The 21,247-nt window shown below is 34.5% G+C and overlaps 1 protein-coding gene across 1 annotated transcript; it reads right to left on the reverse strand.

Moving 5' to 3' along the window:
- Positions 1 to 200: 200 nt before the first annotated feature.
- On the reverse strand, positions 201 to 19,849 carry LOC144442219 (uncharacterized). Its single transcript, XM_078131497.1, has 16 exons — positions 19,721 to 19,849; positions 16,369 to 16,481; positions 15,561 to 15,668; positions 15,077 to 15,185; positions 14,564 to 14,603; positions 11,940 to 12,046; positions 11,040 to 11,135; positions 10,358 to 10,377; positions 9,993 to 10,083; positions 9,083 to 9,269; positions 8,425 to 8,640; positions 7,801 to 7,913; positions 7,203 to 7,297; positions 6,238 to 6,812; positions 4,408 to 5,070; positions 201 to 4,105 (listed from the first exon to the last, which is right to left on the reverse strand). Exons 2-16 carry the CDS (start codon positions 16,425 to 16,427, stop codon positions 3,849 to 3,851), a joined length of 2,736 nt encoding a protein of 911 aa, XP_077987623.1. The 5' UTR covers positions 16,428 to 16,481; positions 19,721 to 19,849; the 3' UTR covers positions 201 to 3,848.
- Between the last annotated feature and the right edge of the window lie 1,398 nt (positions 19,850 to 21,247).

A 21,247-nucleotide genomic window follows, 5' to 3' on the forward strand; every position in this document is an offset into this window, starting at 1 on the left:
GGGAACAGGTTGATATTTTTACACATTGATCAACACATGTAACAAATACCTTGTAATTTCAATAATTTTGTTTTATTGTCGGTAATACAAACATTTGTGCACAATACACACAGACAAATAAAATATAAATTTACACAAGTCAACGATCTTGACATTAATATGATAATAAATGTGCATGCACCAAATAATACACAATTGAGTGTAACTTTGAACTAATAATTCTGATTTCAAGTTTGTAAATTTTGAGAAACTCAATACTCTAATGTTAACAATCATAAAAAGTACAACACATCAAGAAAATTGTACAACACATTTGGCAGCGGCAATATCAACTAGAATTCCTGGGCATAGGCATATAATAAATTGGTCATTACCAGATATCATCTCTTTGATCAGTTGTATCATCGTGAGTGGCATTTCCACAGTTGTCTGTAAGGTATGCTGTGATGGGGCGCCCTCACACATCGGCCAACCTCTCTCAAGAGAGGAGGCTGGTGTGGTGGTGAGGGCAGAGCGACATGATGTATCTTACAGTCTATTTCGCATTGTGACACTTGTCATTTGACTGCAGTAACGACAGTCATGGTGATACCGGGGGTTATACAAACCAATGTAAAGAGATGTGAGATCAGGTAATAACTTCAAAACATGACTGGTTTCAATGTTGCTTTCTGTATTTATTTGGTGGGATGGGGTGTTGGGAAATAAATCAGGTGTTTGGTATTTAATAAATATAATATATGCAAGAATAACAATTTGATTAAAAGTTGATAGAGAAGCAGACCCGATATATCTTGAGGAATATTAAAGGGGGTCACCACTCCAAGATTTGGTTACTGGTATCTTGTCATGAATCTCATCAGCAAACAATACTGAAACTGTCTCTTTTGAAATAACATTAGCCATCAATATGAAATTACATCAATTTGAAATAATTTCAATTTCAACATCAATTTGAATTAATTTGAAATAAAATTAACCATGATATTAAAGTTCAATTTGAAATTATGTTATAAAAATCAGTAATTAGATTTTACTGACATTCAAATACTTATAAAATAACAATGGTAGTTCGACTCGGATACTTGGGTACAGCATCCCAAGTGTTCAAAGATGTTTACCAAAGATACTTAGACAGAGACAAGTGGTCAACATGGCAAGTATTTCAAACTGACACAAATCATCTCTTTGGCTCACACAATCCTTAGCATTTTTTGGCAACAAATACAGCATCCACAAAATCGAGCTAACTATAATTTTCACAGGACAAAAGACTATTTTACACATCAAATATTTAATAATACTCTAGATTATGACAAGTTTTGAACAATTTTCTAATATATAGTCTTTTTATTGCCTCAAAAGTGGATCACTGCTACTTGCATAAATCAGTTTTGTTGTTATGAGGAAGATGAATCAGAGCTGTTAAAAAGCCAATCGTATGAGGCTGATGTCATGGCATGCCGGACTTCTATTGATTGTGTTATAGCGCCCTCTAGCAGCTCTACTATGTAAGGTCATGTGATGGCGCTGTCTAAAATTCTAGTACACATATCAATCCAAGCAGTGCATTGGTAATGTACACTTCCACTAAACACAATTAACTATGGTGTTACAATTTAGCAGGCTAGAGATATTAAAATGAAGTAAAAAATTACTGTCTCTGATCTTTCACTAGACTGCAGATGTCGTAACGTAACATTTACAGTGTCAAAAAGTAGCATAGGATAAGGACTTGCAACTTTGTAACCATTTCAATCAACAAATAACTACTTTTTTTGACTGTGACAGTATATTCATATCTATAACTAAAGTATATCTGCTTTTATATCTGTTTTGAAAATTAAATCCACTTTTGAGTTTTAGAAGGATCATACAGTACTGGCAGTAAAAATCTTCAAATATTCACATGGATTTTACACATCTTGTTGTAAGAACTTTACAATTTATACATATAATGTACAATAAGTCAAATATGAACATTTTTCACAAGGATAGAGCGTCTTACCAGACACCCTAACAGTCTGAAAATAAGTACAATGCATGATGCCCTAACTTACTGAAAAAAGTCCTCTCTATCACTGAGATCCTATAGTATGTGTCATATTAGCCTGTGAAAGGTCCAGCTGTTGGTTCACTATGTAATCACTCACTTCCCCATCTCTGAATGGCAACTCTACTAATACCTTTGGCCACAAAATGTTGTTGCCACCAATCATATCATAGTACCCAGTTTATTGAGAGTCAGTATGAAAACAGCCACACTGTATGAGTGTTTGATCAAAATTTCCAAACACCCCCCCCCCCCTACTGTTTATAATGTACAAATACAGACTAGTAAACAAACAAACAAATGAACTGTGGTGTCATTGACACTTGATATTTGTTTACAATATGTATACGTATGTTCATTAAAATGTTCAAAGGCCGAGACTTCTCATGAAGTAGGCTACTTGATTTTAGTAATAGTCAAATTATCAAGTTTCAAGAGCATTTTAAACTAAACCAGGAGACTAGCACTTAGAAAACTAATTTTTTACAATTCTTGTGTTTGAACTGAGTCATTTCAGTTTACACACACACACAGCAGATGGAGATTATATAACATTGTAGACAGACTAGTTCTGTGCATTGCGTCGGTGAAAACATTGTCATGGCAACAGTAGTCATTCAATATCCATCATGCATATTTAGAGTAGATCACAAACTGTTTTACATATATTTGAAATTAGTGGGTGATACATTTTTTTCCTTTGATGATGTTTCAGCTCATTATGACAGGCCCGTTAATTAAGTCATAAGAGAGTACATTATATAAGCGGAATCAACACCTGGGTCTTTCAGGCTAGCATCATATGTATACATTTCATTTCAGAAATGTCTTTCATAAAGTTTTACGAAAGAGAACAATATTTCTGTATTACCTCTGCTGAATACAATTGGGTTAATTAAGTATAATTTTATTATTTTTAAATATCTTGTTAATTACAATTCATAACGACATGCACAAATTATAACGGTGTGAATTAAAATTTGAAATCATACATCAACAATAATTGATAAGTTAGAGGGTCATATGCTAATTTTATAAAAACCAAGGAATCTGATTGGGTGATTTGCTTCCATTCATCAAATGTCATTTTAGTGTTAATTCATAGTTTCTTCAACTTGGGGTCACCATCAAAGAATATTACCAGGTTTGCTACAACAAGAACTCATATATACATGACATAGAAAATGAAATAAGTCATATAGATATCATAAAGATAAAAGAATTTATGATTTTGGCCACTAGGAGTGCCGTGCCTAAGCAGGTTTCAGGCTGGAAGTTAGGGCCAGAATAGTTGAGTATTGTAGCATAAAGACAGCAGATTGAAGTTACCTCTCATTTTTCACGTTATTCCCATTGTAGTATTTCTTTTTCATGACTACCACTGTACCAGAAGCCTAACCATTACTATAATGCTGCTGTATGTAATGCAGGCTTGATTTATTTACTCTTTTATGCACTGTCATACGATCAGCGGTCTTGACGAGAACATTCACCTCACTTTTAAGACACCCTCTTGCAACGCTTAAGTGAGAAATGGACACCCTCTTGCAACGCTTACTTAAGAAATGGACACTTCGGTAACTGAAATATGACTTTTTACTATGGAAAATATAGAAGTCCATCGATACAGAAGTCTACTGTACCAAGAAAATTTGGTAGACATGGAATATTGATTGACTTAAAACTAAATTGGTGTTACTTAATAAATGGTCAATTTGTACCTCTTTCTGTCATAATGTAACATTGCTTCTAAGGCTAAGAAAGTCCAAGTTTTTACAAACACAGGTTAAACAGGCTATGACTGTAACGCCTTGACTTCATCTGCCAATATTTGTTTCTCATCTTCTTCAAAGTCAGCCATCAGATCTTCCTCACTAAGTCGTTTTTCTATATCGATATCTTCACATGGTGAACTCAGTCCTGATCCATGACCATCATCCTGTGTTATACCTAATTCTGTATCTCCTAAAGTTAAATCCATTTTGAAATTTCCTTCCTCGTCAATTATATCATCCATCGACATCACACTCATCCTGGATATTTTCCCATCAGCTGAAAACAGGGAATAAGATGTGGAAATTCATCATATGGAAAAAACGGAGAAAATGTAAGAAATCTAAAAATGCCTCGCCTAGATAACTTGGAAAATAAACTATTTAAATTTCAATAACACATTTATCATTTCTTAAAATAATGTTATATGCAGTAAATTGTCCATGTCATTGACTATATTCCGAATATTTGTCGTCGTTAGAATTGAGATAACTTTCTTAAATACGTCGACATAATAATATAGAGAGATAAAATTAGACCAGAATTTGACAATTACTGTAGAGAAAGTTAATGGTTATTACCTGTAATTCTACCATCTTGAGACGCCAACTCCCATTCTAATTGATTTAATGTTTCATTATCATCTTCATCTTGACTATGATGTCCTTGGTCGTCATAGCGACTCATATCATCTCCATCAACTTCTATCCGACTACTTGGTCGTGATGGAGGTTTTGGTAATCGCCTTCTTCCCTTAGATTTCTTTGGAGTGCTAGGTTTACTAGGCTGGCTCACTTTACTTTGTTTTATCTCTGCAGCTGATCTCCTTCCTGAGGCTGAATGCCTTTCTGTTATTTTTGCGCTACTAGGCGGCTTCTCTCTCTGGGTGCTTTCGCGACCACCTTTGTCTCTATTTTTTGCTGAAGTCCTTTCCTTACTAGCAGATTTAGTTACACTTCTAGTGTTTGCTGAATTTGATGCTGATCGCACAGGTGGCAATGCTGGAGGATTATTACGTAAAAAGTTTTCAGCGTCGTCATCAGACCACGTCTGTGGTGGTTGACTTCCAAGTGGCCATGCTGGGGGCTCTGTTGAAGAAAAACGATGTGCTCTTTCTAAGTTTGAATTACTAGGTCCTTTTAAGAAATCTGAGATTCCAAAGTCTTGTCCACTGACTATTTCTGGGTTGATGTCTTCTAAATTACATGATAAACTACTGGAGGGTCTCCATAATGCTGGGCCACCTGAAATGATGTGATAAAATGAATGCAGTGAGAAGGCGATAGAGAAGTATATTGAATACAGTGTCAATATTGATGTATGATTGGCAGAAGGGATCTTTTCCTTTACTGTAACATATCATTCTATTCAATAATAATTGCAAAGATTTGAGGGTTATCTTGGTACTTTACAAGCTGCTGCATATACCAAGCCACAGACACAGACAGACTGCCCCCTCCCATATATGGACACACTACCTCCCATGTAGACAGTACTTTGACACATCCCTCCACACACACACACACACACACACACACACACACACACACACACACACACACACACATACACACACATACAGACACACACATACACACATACACATACACACACATACACACACATACATACATACACACACATAGACACACACACACACACACACACACACACACACACAATGCAAAAGACATACTGCTTTACACATAGACAATGACACACTGACCCCATCCCCCACAACACAATGTAGACACAGTACCATCCATATACAGACAGCAGTCACACACTGCGTCCTATTCCACACAGAAACACTCTGTAATGCAAACACACACCTTGTCACTGCCTCAACATAGACAGTACCCAGAAACACTCCCACCCATCCATATAAAAAGATGCATACACACCATCCATCAATATTTCAACTATTCGCTCTCCTTCAAGCTCTCTCTCTTCATCTCCTTTTCTTACTCTACCAATCAACAAACCAGACAATGTCTTTACAAATTGCTAACAGTAAGAAAATCAGGACATGCCTTGAGCAGCATGAGGCTTCTTCATTTACATTTTACATATCAATGAATGTTAAATTAGAATTTGACTATTCTGACCTACAAATTAGCAGGAAACTGTTTCCCCAAAGCACAGCAAAAACACACCCTGTAAATTGTCTGTGTATCAACAGATATCCTTTCAACATTAGCTTAGAAGCATGACAAAGTTAAGAAGCTATGTAATGAAATGCCATGAGACTTGACATTGCTTCATCAAATTTAAACCAAAAAAGAGAAAAACACTAGAGGTATTACAATTAGTATCCGTCAAATCTACACTGAGTCAGAAGAATAATTAATATCATTATAAATCCACTAGACAGTTTGACTAATAGAGAGTTATCATCAATAGATACCTACCACTGTATCTCACATCTTGTTCGCTTGGCAACCGTTCATTCTCATCACCTGGCTTTTTCGTCTCCCTATTTCCATCTTCTGCTTTGACACCAGTAGTGAAGAAATCCGACAACCCTTCTTTGTAAGTATGTTTATCTTGCTGTCCTAGTTGACTCACTTGTTTTAATCCTTCTGATGGTTGTGTGGTAAGACGGGCAGACGTTGGGCGATTACTTACTGATTCTTTAGTGGTGTCTACCCTTGAGCTTGACCTTTTGTCTTGTCTTGACTTCCCTCGTTCCTTTCCTTGCCGACTTTCCGCTCGACTTTTTGACCTCTTGTCAAGTTGTTCTACTTTGTCATGTATTTCACTTTTGTTCGATTTTACAATGTCTTTATTTACATCAGTGGAAGACTTATGTCCTGACTTTGCACGACTTGTTGGACGGGAACTACTTGTTACACGACTTGTTGGACGAGAACTACTTGGTTTTGTCGGTTTTAAGGCTCCATTGTCAGTATTTTTGTTCAGTTTTGCACTTGATAGTTTATCTCTCCTACTAGCTGAACTCTTTGAAGGACTGTTCTTCTTTTGTCTATACGAAAGAATCACAATTTATTATTATAGTACTGAACTTGACTTTTGTTCCAAACACAACTTGTTAAATTTTACCTGAAATTTCATCTGCACATTTCAGTCTTTGTCAACATATTGACCCACTATTCAGTACACGTGACCTTATGGACATTTGAGCCTAATAAGGGGTCATAGGTGACTGGTACTTTTTGTCAGTTTCTTATTGGATTGACATGACATGGAAGACATTAGTTTGTCAGTTACAATGTAGCTGGGTCTCATTATTAGGGTATAATTTTGTGCCTGGTCTAGTTTCATTTTTAAAATGCCTTGTCTTTTATTAGGTTTGTAACATTCAGACCGATAATTTTTTTCTACTGTACAGTATTTGTAGATGTGTTTTACTTACTTTTCATAATCTGTAGTATGAACTACAATTTCATTTTCACCGTCTTCTATAACAGAGTATGTAGTAGCTTCCTCTAAGTCTTTGCTGTCTGCAGACTGTAATGTGAATGGTACGAATAGCAATGTTACTTATTGAAGATGTTTCACAGAGTGTAAGCTAAATTTTATATTAATTTACAAAGTCCGTCCTTGGAGTGGAGTAATGATGGTTGAATACTTAGAGTAACCGGCTTGAAATCTGCAGATTGGAGGTTCAGGCTTCACTACTGCTGTTAATTTCTGTAATTTCTGAATGGTTTAAAGTCCTTGAGAAAGATTTGAACCACAATTGTACCCAAGTCAACCCAGCTGTATAATTGTGAACCTGGTAGGATAGAGGTTGCAATGTAAATACTTTAATCATATACACTTACAAAGGTTGCAATGGATTGTATGCTACCAAGGGAGTTGAAAAAGTATAAAGGGCAGCTGTGTCACTATAGGTCCATGCCAGTGGTAATAATTGTATTAATATTTGCAAAAGGTGACAACACACTTAAAACTCTTGAAATTTTGACTTGAATTACTAGAGATAATTAGAAAGTTGTATATCACCTTACCTCAGTGACTTCTATGATAGATAAAGAACTTTCTATTCTTGGTTCTATGTTATTTCTTGGTTGAAACATTTCAACATATCTTGCATGCTCCTCTTCTAGTTCAGCCTCTTCCTCTGTGAACACATCAAATAAATTTATTTATTAACATAACTGATATGAAATAGTGCCAAGACATGACATGGAAGTAACACCCACAATGCCATGGACATGGTTATGCCATTTCACTGTAGGTCATACCTGTCAATAAAACTTTCTGCATGATGTATCTTGATTTTTCAGACAGTAGTCCTAAAACCTGCCCAGTACTGGTACCCCCTAACTTACCTGACAAGTTGTCAGAGACAGCTACAGGTGTAATACTAATAGCAGTAACAGTAGATGGTGTAGTACCCCTTAACTTACCTAACAAGTTATCAGAGACAGCTACAGCTACAGGTGTAATAGCAATAACAGTAGATGGTGTAGTACCCCCTAACTTACCTGACAAGCTGTCAGAGATAGCTACAGGTGTAATAGCAATAACAGTAGATGGTGTAGTACCCCCTAACTTACCTGACAAGTTGTCAGAGACAGCTACAGGTGTAATAGCAATAACAGTAGATGGTGTAGTACCCCTTAACTTACCTGACAAGTTGTCAGAGACAGTTACAGGTGTAATAGCGATAACAGTAGATGGTGTAGTACTCCCTAAGAGACTTGGTGAATGTAAAGGACTCAAATCTGTTCTTCTATGCTTCTTTAACATCAATCTCTCAGCATAACTCAGAGAGTTTTCTTTGAACTCAATTGTTGGTGTAATACTTTCTGGTGAGGGATCAGTTGCACTCGAGGTTTCAGTAACTGTAATAAAAATATGAAATACAAGAGTGTGAAATACGGTAAAAGGTATTTAAATTTCAACAATTCAGATGTATACTACACGTCCTTTTTACCACCAAAATTAAGTAACCTTAGAGAGTTTCAATAGGTTGAGCAGTGTTCTTACATTCTCATACAACATTTTGGTTACAAATTGCAAATTGCTAAAACAAAATCAGTTTAAAAAAATTCACTTTTTGTGAATAGAATATTTGCCATTTTAAATGTACATGGCAATTTTCATTGAAAGTAACAATCTATCACATGTAGTGTGTCTCCCCCCCCCCCCATACATTTTACAGTTATAGTATTGTATCAGTGTGTTTTTATCTGATTGTACACCTCTATGCCAACTATTAATATTATCATGCAATAACAGTAACAATGAAAGAATTTAATATTTTTAAAAAAAGTATAAACTGACCTGTGTGTCGTTTGGTTGGTGACAGACTTTTTGGAGTTGTATTTTCAGATATTGAAGCAGGTTGCTTTCCCTGTCTCCATTCAGCTAGGGCAGCAGCAAAGTCAGCAGCATTTTGAGTTTCATCATATGACCCCTGTAATAATGCACCCCCAGCACTGTTACCATTAGGACTGGTTTCTTCAGAACTCTAAACAGGGTAGGACAAAGTACACAACATTACTATACTTGACCTTCTGAATTCCTTTTATGGTATACAGCGCCCTCTAAAGGTGTAAAATATGTATGTTATGTTCAATTTTGCAAAGCGGTTGCTATGACTAGACCTGTACATTTACAATTGGTTACGATGACCAGTGTTTGTGATGCCTTAATTTACACTGACATTAAACCTTGATATTTTCACAACTACTAAAATTTTTGTTATTTTACAGCTTTTGAACTAGTTCCCATAGACTAACTTTTGGAAATTAAAATGTCTGTCAAACTGTAGATGTACTAACAGGGAAGTTGGAAATCCGCCATCTTGAATATCCTGAATGTTCCATCATGGGAAATATGATGTATGAATTAATCAGTATTGTAACCAACTGTGGTACATTGTTTGTAACCACAAATAATTGTGTCATTGTTACCCTGACCACTGTAGGAGATGTATTCTATTGATAGCTCTAGATGAGGTATTATGATAACTATAAATAATCCCACAGTCCTTTGCATCTCAGCAGGCTCTGCAAATTCCCTATTCTAGTATCACTTAGTTGCTATTTCTATGAGAAATACAGTTCTATAGAGAAACTATGATAGCAACAAAATTCCTTGGTAAAGCGGCAATTTTTCATACAAAAGTTAACTGAAGAAATTGTCAATAATTCTCTTAGCCTATAAAGTCTTATAAAGGGTAAAAACTTACCGGGTTTTTATTCATATATGGCAGGAGATCTTTATTATGTGAAGTTCTAACATTGCCACCACTTGTGGTCATACTTTTAGACTCTGACAAACTACAACAAAAAATACACAAACACTTTTTATTGCTCTGCAATATTTTCTTTCTTCAGCCGAGGAAAATTAAAGTGACAAAATAGGCCTTGTCACAACAAGAGTATTACCACACAGAATAATTAGAAGAGAGGAAAATATTTTATACTTGGTAAAACCAAAATTATTTTGGACAATATTTTCAACATAATCAAGACTATTTAACAAATCAAAAGCTATTGCATGCATGGATGGGTGCTTGCATAAATGTAGCATAAACATTTGAATTAATCATACCTGTTACTCCCACGGTTTGCCTACAAGACAAAAAAATATGAAAATTCAGTGACCTGATTCAAGGTATGGATGACATTTATAGATTATACATAATACATGAACATGGCAGGTATCAATACAAAAATGACATATAATACATATATATATAAATGGCAAAGAATAAACATAATACATATATTGTACTACAAAAGATATAGCTTATAATAGTATACAATGAAATTCAATGACCAGTGTGAAAGGAACAGACATAACTGTGATTTTCAAGATAAACTCAATTGATAAGACCCCTGTATAGAAACAATTACACTCTTTATAAGTTATAGCTTATAATAACTGATATTGCTATACTTTGAATTTTACTACCTAACCAGAGTGACTACAGAGTTCAATTAGGCAGAATTATGTTTTTTACGTCCCACACAACTCACCATGAATACAAATAAACTGAGTGCAAAGATACAAATAGTATTTGGAATATACATATATATATCAGTTATAATATGTAGAGTGTGAATGAGTTTCATTGAATCAGTTGTATGTTTACATTTCTAGACAGTGGTCAACTAACATGAAATCATAAATTTGTGAAGCATTTTATCAGAATAACACCTCGTATGAATATCGTATACGTTCTATTCTACTTGCCCAGTGCTGTGATGATGTATAAATAGAATATGCTTACCTGAAACGGTACTGATCTGTGCTTCCTGAGAGCACCTTTGAGATGAAATTGAGCAAAACATCCAGCACAGTAGTCCTCCCCACATTCCATACATGACTACAAAGATGAAATATACAGAATTGGTGTATGAAACGGACAGAAACTACACAGATGAAATATACAGAATTGGTGTATTAAACAGACAGAAACTAAAAAGATGAAATATACAGAATTGGTGTATTAAACAGACAGAAACTACACAGATGAAATATACAGAATTGGTATATTAAACGGACAGAAACTACACAGATGAAATATACAGAATTGGTGTATTAAACGGACAGAAACTACACAGATGAAATATACAGAATTGGTGTATTAAACGGACAGAAACTACACAGATGAAATATACAGAATTGGTATATTAAACGGACAGAAACTACACAGATGAAATATACAGAATTGGTGTATTAAACGGACAGAAACTACACAGATGAAATGTACAGAACACACAATTGATGAATACTTTTGAAACATACCAAATCACTGAAATGAACATAACGCCACAATTGAAATATACTGAATCACTGAAATGGACATAACGCCACAATTGAAACATACTAAATCAATGTTAGCTTTGAAACATTCACAATTGATGAATACTTTTGAAACATACCGAATCACTGAAATGAACATATAGCCACAATTGAAACATACTGAATTACTGAAATGGACATAACGCCACAATAGAAACATACCAAATCAATGTTAGCTTTGAAATAGGCATGATTAAAGTGATAAAAAATACAGCATTGGGGTTAGCTTTGTAATATACATAACTCCAAACTATGTACCAGTTACTCATAGCAATATAACTGTCTTGTAAAATTTAGATACATGGTGAGAATTCTTCAAACTTACCAAGGCAGCTGCTTTGTGTTCACACTGTCCACAGCATGGGCCTTTGAATGATTTGTTAGATCTACTTGTTGATACAAAGGGTTTAGTTGGTGACCTTACTGGTTTATCTAGAAAATAAACACAAAATACAGATTTGTTAGACCTAACTAACAGTAACAACACAGTCAGTTAGTGGTTTATATGTTAACATAAACACAAAGTACAGATCTGTCAGACCTAACTAACAGTAACAACACAGTCAGTTAGTGGTTTATATGTTAACATAAACACAAAGTACAGATCTGTCAGACCTAACTAACAGTAACAACACAGTCAGTTAGTGGTTTATATGTTAACATAAACACAAAGTACAGATCTGTCAGACCTAACTAACAGTAACAACACAGTCAGTTAGTGGTTTATATGTTAACATAAACACAAAGTACAGATCTGTCAGACCTAACTAACAGTAACAACACAGTCAGTTAGTGGTTTATATGTTAACATAAACACAAAGTACAGATCTGTCAGACCTAACTAACAGTAACAACACAGTCAGTTAGTGGTTTATATGTTAACATAAACACAAAGTACAGATCTGTCAGACCTAACTAACAGTAACAACACAGTCAGTTAGTGGTTTATATGTTAACATAAACACAAAGTACAGATCTGTCAGACCTAACTAACAGTAACAACACAGTCAGTAATAGTGGTTTATATGTTAACATAAACACAAAGTACAGATCTGTCAGACCTAACTAACAGTAACAACACAGTCAGTTAGTGGTTTATATGTTAACATAAACACAAAGTACAGATCTGTCAGACCTATACTAACTGCAGTCTTACTTGTTTATCTGTTAACAGTACAAAGTACAGATCTGCCAGACCTAACTAACCGTAAACCAATTCATAATGTTACTCTAGTAAAAACTTGTATCTTTGAATCATGTGACAGCTACAACTGTACACTTCAACTTCAAATGCAGAAATGGAAGATATCCCATAATTCATCCATAACGTATGAAAGCTATTTTGATCAGCTCAAACAAAGCAGAGTTCAGTTAAGGTCCAGACACCATGCTGTGTCTTCAAGGTATACTCTTATTTTTATCATTTACACTGAGTCTGTGTGAATATTTCCTTGTTTCTAGAGGGTACTGTGACTTACAATTGGCATCCAGCTGATCAATCTATTTTGATATTTTAATGAGTACAATGTACTTTACCTACATGGTGTTCAGGTATTCACATGAAATAACTCACTTCATATCTTTTTGTTCACAATATATCTAAACTACTAAATACCAGTATTTATTTACATAATTTGATAGCTTGTCAGTGTCTCTCAGACTCTCTATCACGGCTTCCTACTTGACAAATCAAAGTGAAACAACATTGACTAAGTCTGTGTTTGTAACTAAATATGAAAAAGCTATAAAAAAAATATGTAAAAAGTCTGTTATTGTACATACAATAATAAACATTTTACATATTTATTTATCTTTTGCAATTTATTGAGTTACAAACACAGACTTGGTATATGTTGTTTCACATTGATTTTTCAAGTAGAAAGTCATGATAAAATTGTTTTATAAATTAGAAATCCAAAATAAATACCCAATCCTCAGCCATATGGCCACTTTAAGGTACACTGATAAGTTAACACTAATGTGAGAACCTGGCATTAAATCACGTGCCTTAACATTTTAGTATTTTCATTTCATGAAAGTAATGCACCATAGTAACGTAGCAATACAAGTGTACATGATCCCAAGAAGGGTATTGAGGATGTATAAAGACTGTTGTCCTGTTATAGGTCTGTGCCTGGGTAATAATTGTAAAGCATTTCATCATCTGGAGAACCATCACGACTACAGTAAACTCAAATACTGGGTTTGAACTATTAAAAGTTCAACGCTGTCTTTGGGAGTAAATTACATATACTTAATGCCATTACTTTACTACTAATCACAGCATGGGGTTGGAAACTGTGGTTAACCAACAATACTCTCAACTCAGCACAGACCATCATAGCACTGTGGGAGAGAAATCAGCACAGACCACCTTGCAAGAGTCAAGGTAGCCCTTTTGTTGACTTTCGAATATTCACCTCATTAGTGTCAACTTATACCAATTACTACTGAAATCACTTCTTGTACATACTTTGTTTTGAAACATATTTCGTAGGTTGTCATGGTGACATGACGTCACATCAACCCACTTTCAACATTGAAATTTCACTTCCTCAATTTGACTTCCTCAGATTGCACACAGATCTTTCAGAAAAATGATATTCATACAATTGTGAATAGTACAGTTGTAGATGCATGTGTGTGTGTGTGTACATTTTTATTTGTCAAGTGGCAGTCTTTTACTTTGGTGCAATTTACACTGTATTTCCTTTAGTTCCTTTAGATACATACAATCCATAATGCCATTAAATTCTGAGGACAACACTCCTTCATATAACAACCTGTCCTATCAGTTCCCCATTTATACAACTGTGGTTGACAAGGATACAATGGTGGTAGGGTGATTCAAATCTTCCCCAGTAATGACTGTAGATTTTTATTTCAATGCTGAATTTATTTTATTTTTATTAAATGACTGGTGCTACCAAAACTGCAAAAGTCACTCACCTAAAGGTTCATCTTTGAGTACCTTGATCTTCCTTGCTTTCTGAAAAATGGGAAAAAAGAAAAAATGTGGAATGCTGGTGAGATTATCTATTTATGTTACCATGTAAGAAAACTAAACTGTGGGTACAGTTATATATTACCCATAGTGTATATAATGTATGTGTGTGTGTGTGTGTGTGTGTGTGTGTGTGTGTGTGTGTGTCTGTGCGTGCATACGTGTGTGTGCATGTGTGTGTGTGTACAATGCATGCATGCATGCATGTATGTATGTATGTATGTATGTATGTATGTATGTATGTATGTATGTATGTATGTAGGTAAGTATGTATGTCTGTCTGTCTGTATGTAAGTATGTATGTATGTATGCATGTATGTATGTATGTATGTATGTGTGTGTGTATGTATGTATGTATGTATGTATGTGTATGTGTGTGTATGAATTCAAGAACAGCAATGCTCCAAAGAGATAACTTTTAAAAAAATTCTTGTGTTTTTGTATTTTTCCTAACTCACCTTTTCTCCAGCTTTATTTGACTTTGATTTAGATTTCTTGAGTACTTCATCTGCATGTGTAGTTAGAGCACCTGGTTGGCCTGAATTCCAATAACTGCCACCTTGACGTCTACAAATGATAAAAACAATAATGAATATTTAAGTTGTTACACAATTTACGGTAGAATGTGCCTCTGAGACCAATTTTTCTTCAAATCAAGGTTCTCCAAATCTACAGGCACCGTTGGAAATCTATTGCATGAGGTTTGGTGTGTCAGGATGAAAGGTATTGTTGCAAGCCAAATCTTCTGGCTAGATGATACTTAATCTGTAAGGTACGCAGTGATGGGGCGCCCTCACACATCAGTAAGGGCAGAACGACATAACGTATCTTACAGTCTAGGTATTACTGTACATCTGAAATAAAGAAATACTATCCACTACAGATTTACTTCAATTCTACCAATTCTATTACATGTATGTGAAGTCAGTGTCAAATACTTACTCTCGTTCTTCCTTTTCTCTACTCATCATTAATTTCAAATCTTGTAATCTGCTTTCCATCTCAACACTGTCGGACTCAAGTTTCTTGGTATCAGTGGCTTTCAAACCCCTGAAATATAAAGAGCGAATTTCAAAATGAAGCGTTCCATCACATGATGGAGTAAGGAAACTATAATGAATGTATGGGGAATAGACGAGTCAATAGACATTTTCACTAAACTATGCCCTCTAGTGATAAAGTAGAGAAATTATAAATACACATACATATAAGGGGAAGACATGTCAATAGCCCTTATAAGTAAAGTATGCTTTCTTATCTATGGTTTAGTGGAGTAGAGAAATAATGAATACATATATGTGGAAAGACATATCAACAGCCCTTTTTGATAAAGTATGCCCTCTAATGATAGAGTGGAGAAATGGTGAATGTGGGGAATGACAGGTCAATGGACCTTTCCAATAAACTGATAACTGAAAAAAAACGATCAAAACATTGTAAAAATGTAGATATTCATAAAGTGTGGTACCACATATATATATATAGTTGACAATAAAGCTAAATGTTACTACTTACTACTACTACAATCTACATGGAATCAAGAAATCTCTTTTTAGTACCACTTTCATTTTGTATGCTAGAAAAGTCTACAAGCTGTAATATAAATAGCTAAAGACTACGCATTGACAGCTAAGAACCCCAAGACAGATATATACAAGCTTTAGTTAACTCAAAGCTAAATTTGTTAATTTGACAGCAAAGAGCCCAATACATACCGCAGTTCACATGACACCATGTTATTTTAACTCACCTGACTTTCAAGGACAGGGAATTCTCCTTAGTGGAGGTTGTAAACTGTGGTAGACTCATGATGACCTTTGACCCCTCCTGTTAATATTTGTGACACCACAAGCCACTCAATACCTGAAAAATAAAATTAATTAGATGATATTTATTCAATATATCTGGCGATTCATTCAAGTCATTCACCATTATAAAAAATTCACACATAAATTCATATTTCCAAATACTTCTGTTAAAACTGACAGAAATATGAAATATGAAGAATTACAAGAAGCTACCACTTCCTCATCTATGGACGAAGATACTGATGTACCAATCTGATTGAAATCCAATGTGGTGAAAGCGACTAGATGTCCTTATTTACCTCTATACACCGTGTTGTGACGTTTGTTTTGTTCGGTGTGATCGCCGCCGTGGGAAGGCGGCGATCACTCCGAACAAAACAAACGTCACAACATGATGAATAGAGGTAAATAAGGACATCTAGTCGCTTTCACCACATTGGATTTCAATCAGATTGCTGATGTACATAACTCACATATTGTATTCATAATATGCTATGATTTTATTAATTTTGGTGTACAAACATTTCAGCAGAACACAATTATTCACATTGTGTCTCTATTGTATTTTGGAAAATGAACAAGTTTTGAGTAGAGTGACACATCACTTCAGTGAGTAAAATGTAATGATCTGAAATGAATCTGACCATGGTTATCCACAATTTCACCAGAGCCAGTTTTTCCATTTTCATATTGATTTATTTTGGCATTAACAATGTCTCAGCTAAATGAGCCGAAATAAGTTGAAACCCAAAATACATGTACTCAAGGTACTGCATAAAATTGCCTTTGTTAGTTCATGTACTAGGATATCTTTATATGCAGTGTGCCCTCTCTGCCAATTTGACATGCCACAGACGCACACAACCTCACCAAAATTTGGTATTCTCCTATCTCCTACTATGTGGTGACTCACAAGAAATGCCAGTTTTTATCATTTTGACCCACAACAACAAAAGTTGGCTATCATTAGAGAGAGCACAATCTTTATATGTCATCAGTTCATGAATACTTGTAACTCAAACTGTAATTATTTGTTGTGACCCCCTCTTGTGCTGTATAGCAACTTGACGACACTTACAGCTGATTTCTGGTTGAACTTTAATACCCTCACATTATTTAAAGTTTACTTCTGCTCTGTTAACACTACTTTTAATTTAGTATTCGTCATTTACAGGCTTGGACTGAAGTAAACATTAATCTAGAGAATAAAATCATAGTATACATTTATCTTGGCAGGAGTTTGGTGACATTTTTATTTACATTTTTGAAATACATTGTAACTTTATTGTAAAATAGTTCAAAATATAGTATACTGTTATCAAAATTTACACTACCACTGTCGTCATAATCTCATCTACATGTTTTGATGTATGGTACAAATAAGTACTCCTAAAGTGTCAGAAACTCAAATTGTATACCCACTTACTACAGCTGTAAATGTAGGTTTTGTTGTAAACAGTCCATCCTTATCTTTACACAACTGGAGTATTTTGTAATTTTGCAGTCTTCAACTAGTTTCCAAAGACTATTTTTTGTGACTTATCTAACCTGGTATATTGTGTTTATCAATGTACCCCCTCTAATAAAAATCACAACAGTTTTTGCTGTGGGTTTTTCACAGTAAGATGCTGGGGAACACCAAATTTGGGTGGGTCACTGTGTCTGTGGTATGTCAAGTTGGCATAGAGGGCACACATGACACCATTGTTTATGAACAAGAAGACATTTTAGCTACTAGTATTATCAATGTATTTATGTATTTTTGTTTTTATCACAACAAGTCATTCACATTCAGTCTTTAGTGAATATTTCCAGGTTTACAGTAACACCCCATTTTCAAATGTAATGAATATTTCTTTGGAACTCAATCTATATTCCCATGATTAAGTCAACACAATGTGATACATGTAAGTTACAATGTAAATGATGCACTGGTGATGTTGTGTAACTTTCTGTGCTGTTCTGATTCTCTCTGGTGATTTTATAATTGCCTGCTTATCTGATTGTGTCAGAACAACAGCAGGTTGTGCCACTATAATATAATTTTGGCACAAAAACCACTAAAAATGACAACATACAGTATGTGTTTAGCTATGTAATGTACATATAATGAACGTTACTGTACTAATCTATTAGAACCACAAGATTTCAATCATCAGTCAGTTGAACAGTGACCATACACCCACCAAGATCTATCATCAGTCATATTGTTAGCAAATTTGACAAAGTGATTGATGGACTATCAATAATTTTACAGGGTTACGGACATACAAATTATTGACTAATTCTCACACTTGGAAGCAAAAATCAAATGTTCACCAATGTCAAGTTCTCTCAATTTCATATTAAAGCAGATTGTATGACATCCATTATTATAGTCACAATAACTTTTCATACACCATTAAATAGTAAACTCCTAATCTGGTGTTCATCTATCTTTTCAAATATAAGTTACAATGTAGATAAAGAAATCATTTCAGTTTCATTTTAATATTTTGAATGTTATACATTTAATTAAATTAACTGTAAAGTACACCTGTATTCCTGTTGCTCATTCATCTACATAAAATTATGTACAAATTACTCAGCCCTATTCAAACAGCAGACAGTTAAATTGAACTTAATATTTGTCTGTCCTTGGCTTGAGAGTGATGTTGCCATAGAGATCGCTGGAATTTGGAAAGACTCTAAGAAGGGCAGATGCTTGCGACAATGAAACCATAATAGGTCAAGAAAAAAATATGTTGACAGTATGGAGAAGTCGAGGATATCTTTACACGTTTTTACATGTGTAAAAAAAAATAATTGGGCTACGGTTATTATGGACATTGAGGTATAATTCGTACTGCTACAAAATTCAATTGCATGCCCAAATACTGTTTAAACGTAAGACTATAAAACTGGAAAATGTACTATTAAACTGTATCAATTCTCGAATGACAACCAAAAATGTAGCAAATTACAAAAGACATGGCGATAAAGACCGGTCTCTCGAGATATCACCTAGAGTTTACGATGTGAGCTGGGCTGTGTAACATATTCATTTTTGAATCTATCAGTACTGCCTTCCTATACAATTATCATAATCCTGTATATTTGACCAATTTTCTCTTATTTGATAACATTTTTAATGTGAATTCCACTCTGTTGAACATAAAGCAGTAAGTTATCGATGTATTTACCCCTGTAACGATAACGTTATAGCTCAACTCAAAATCATTGATCACGAGCTTTTCGATCAATAAAGTTTCTGGGGACATTTGTCGACGTAGAAGCAGATCAAACTATTCCTACCTTATCGAATTCACCGGAGCTTATAAATTCCGTCTTCCTCTGTCAAAAATCATTAGATTTACAGTAACACACTGTACTTGCAAGTTTGGTCACCAACAGATCTTGTTATCAATCACCATAACAAACTATTCTAACATGGCGGTAGTCAACTCTCGTTGACTGCGAGATGTTATTTCCTCCACGAGAATACATTATTAGCCGCGGCGCTCTGCTCGAGCGCTCGAGTACATCTCGTAGCTAGACGTGATAATTTTCAGGGAAACTTACTACTGGTCCGTTAGTATTTCCACTCTTTCTATTATCTCCCCATCTTTCGCCAGCTATTTACAAAATGTAATAAGTTCTGTTGTATAGATTTCAATATTATACGCAGGAATTTGGACAAGAACTCGAACAATATAATGTTAATCGTCTTGATTCATTCATTCATTCATTCATTCATTCATTCATTCATTCATTCATTCATTCATTCATTCATTCATTCATTCATTCATTCATTCATTCATTCATTCATCCATCCATCCATCCATTCATTCATTCATTCACTCACTCACTCACTCATTCACTCACTCACTCATTCATTCATTCATTCATTCATTCATTCATTCATTCATTCATTCATTCATTCATTCATTCATTCAAATCAACAAATTTAGTAACAATTAATCTTATGTGTTTAAATTATTAAACCTTATTTAAGTTATTACTAATTTGTTTTATTTTATTTTATTGGCTCAAGTCAGGCTTGTGTTGTGTGTTGTGTATATATTTGCGAGACAGTCAAGCAGTTGTCATGTAAATATGATATATGGGAAGGGGGTTCATCGTGAGAGTGAGAATTAAGTGATGGGGGGTCAGCTTCTTTTTTAAGTGATGGAAGGTCAGCTTGGGTTGTCACAAGTTTTCAGTTTTACATAGAGGGAGGGTCAGTGACTTTCCGTCGACCCTACATTAAACTATACAGGGTTATTTTCAATAAAATAAAATAAAATCAAACAAGGTAAAATCAAATCAAATCAAATAAAATCAAATAAATAAATAAATAAATAAACATGTAATCACGAAAGCCTAGCTAGCTGTAATGGAAAATATCTTTTGTATATGATCAAATTTTATCATTCTTTAAACTGAAGAATTCGAGAAGAAGGGTGTGAAATATATATAAAATCAAACAAAGTAAAATCAAATAAAATCAAATAAAATCAAATAAATAAATAAATAAATAAACATGTAATCACGAAAGCCTAGCTAGCTGTAATGGAAAATATCTTTTGTATATGATCAAACTTTATCATTCTTTAAACTGAAGAATTCGAGAAGAAGGGTGTGAAATATTTCAGACTTTATGTATTAAATTGTATACGTAAGCTTCGGTCCGGCCTACAAGACAAGTATTAGTAGTCGAGGCGGGTAGTAACGAACGACTGTACCTTCTTCAAATTGTTTTGTATAGCCTATAGACAAAATGTTTCTAGAAATAAGGCATGTAAAGTTATCGGGATTTTTTGTGATGGCAGAAATGTTCAG

Source organism: Glandiceps talaboti, chromosome 11 (assembly GCF_964340395.1).
Source record: "Glandiceps talaboti chromosome 11, keGlaTala1.1, whole genome shotgun sequence".
Taxonomy (NCBI): Eukaryota; Metazoa; Hemichordata; class Enteropneusta; family Spengelidae; genus Glandiceps; species Glandiceps talaboti.

Coding starts and splice junctions, on each gene's coding strand:
- LOC144442219 (XM_078131497.1), bottom strand. CDS start 16,427: ATGAGTCTACCACAGTTTACAACCTCCACTAAGGAGAATTCCCTGTCC. Junction 15,669..16,368: donor TCCCTGTCCTTGAAAGTCAG/GTGAGTTAAAAT, acceptor TTTATATTTCAG/GGGTTTGAAAGCCACTGATA. Junction 7,914..8,424: donor TGTCTCTGACAACTTGTCAG/GTAAGTTAAGGG, acceptor ATGTGTTCACAG/AGGAAGAGGCTGAACTAGAA.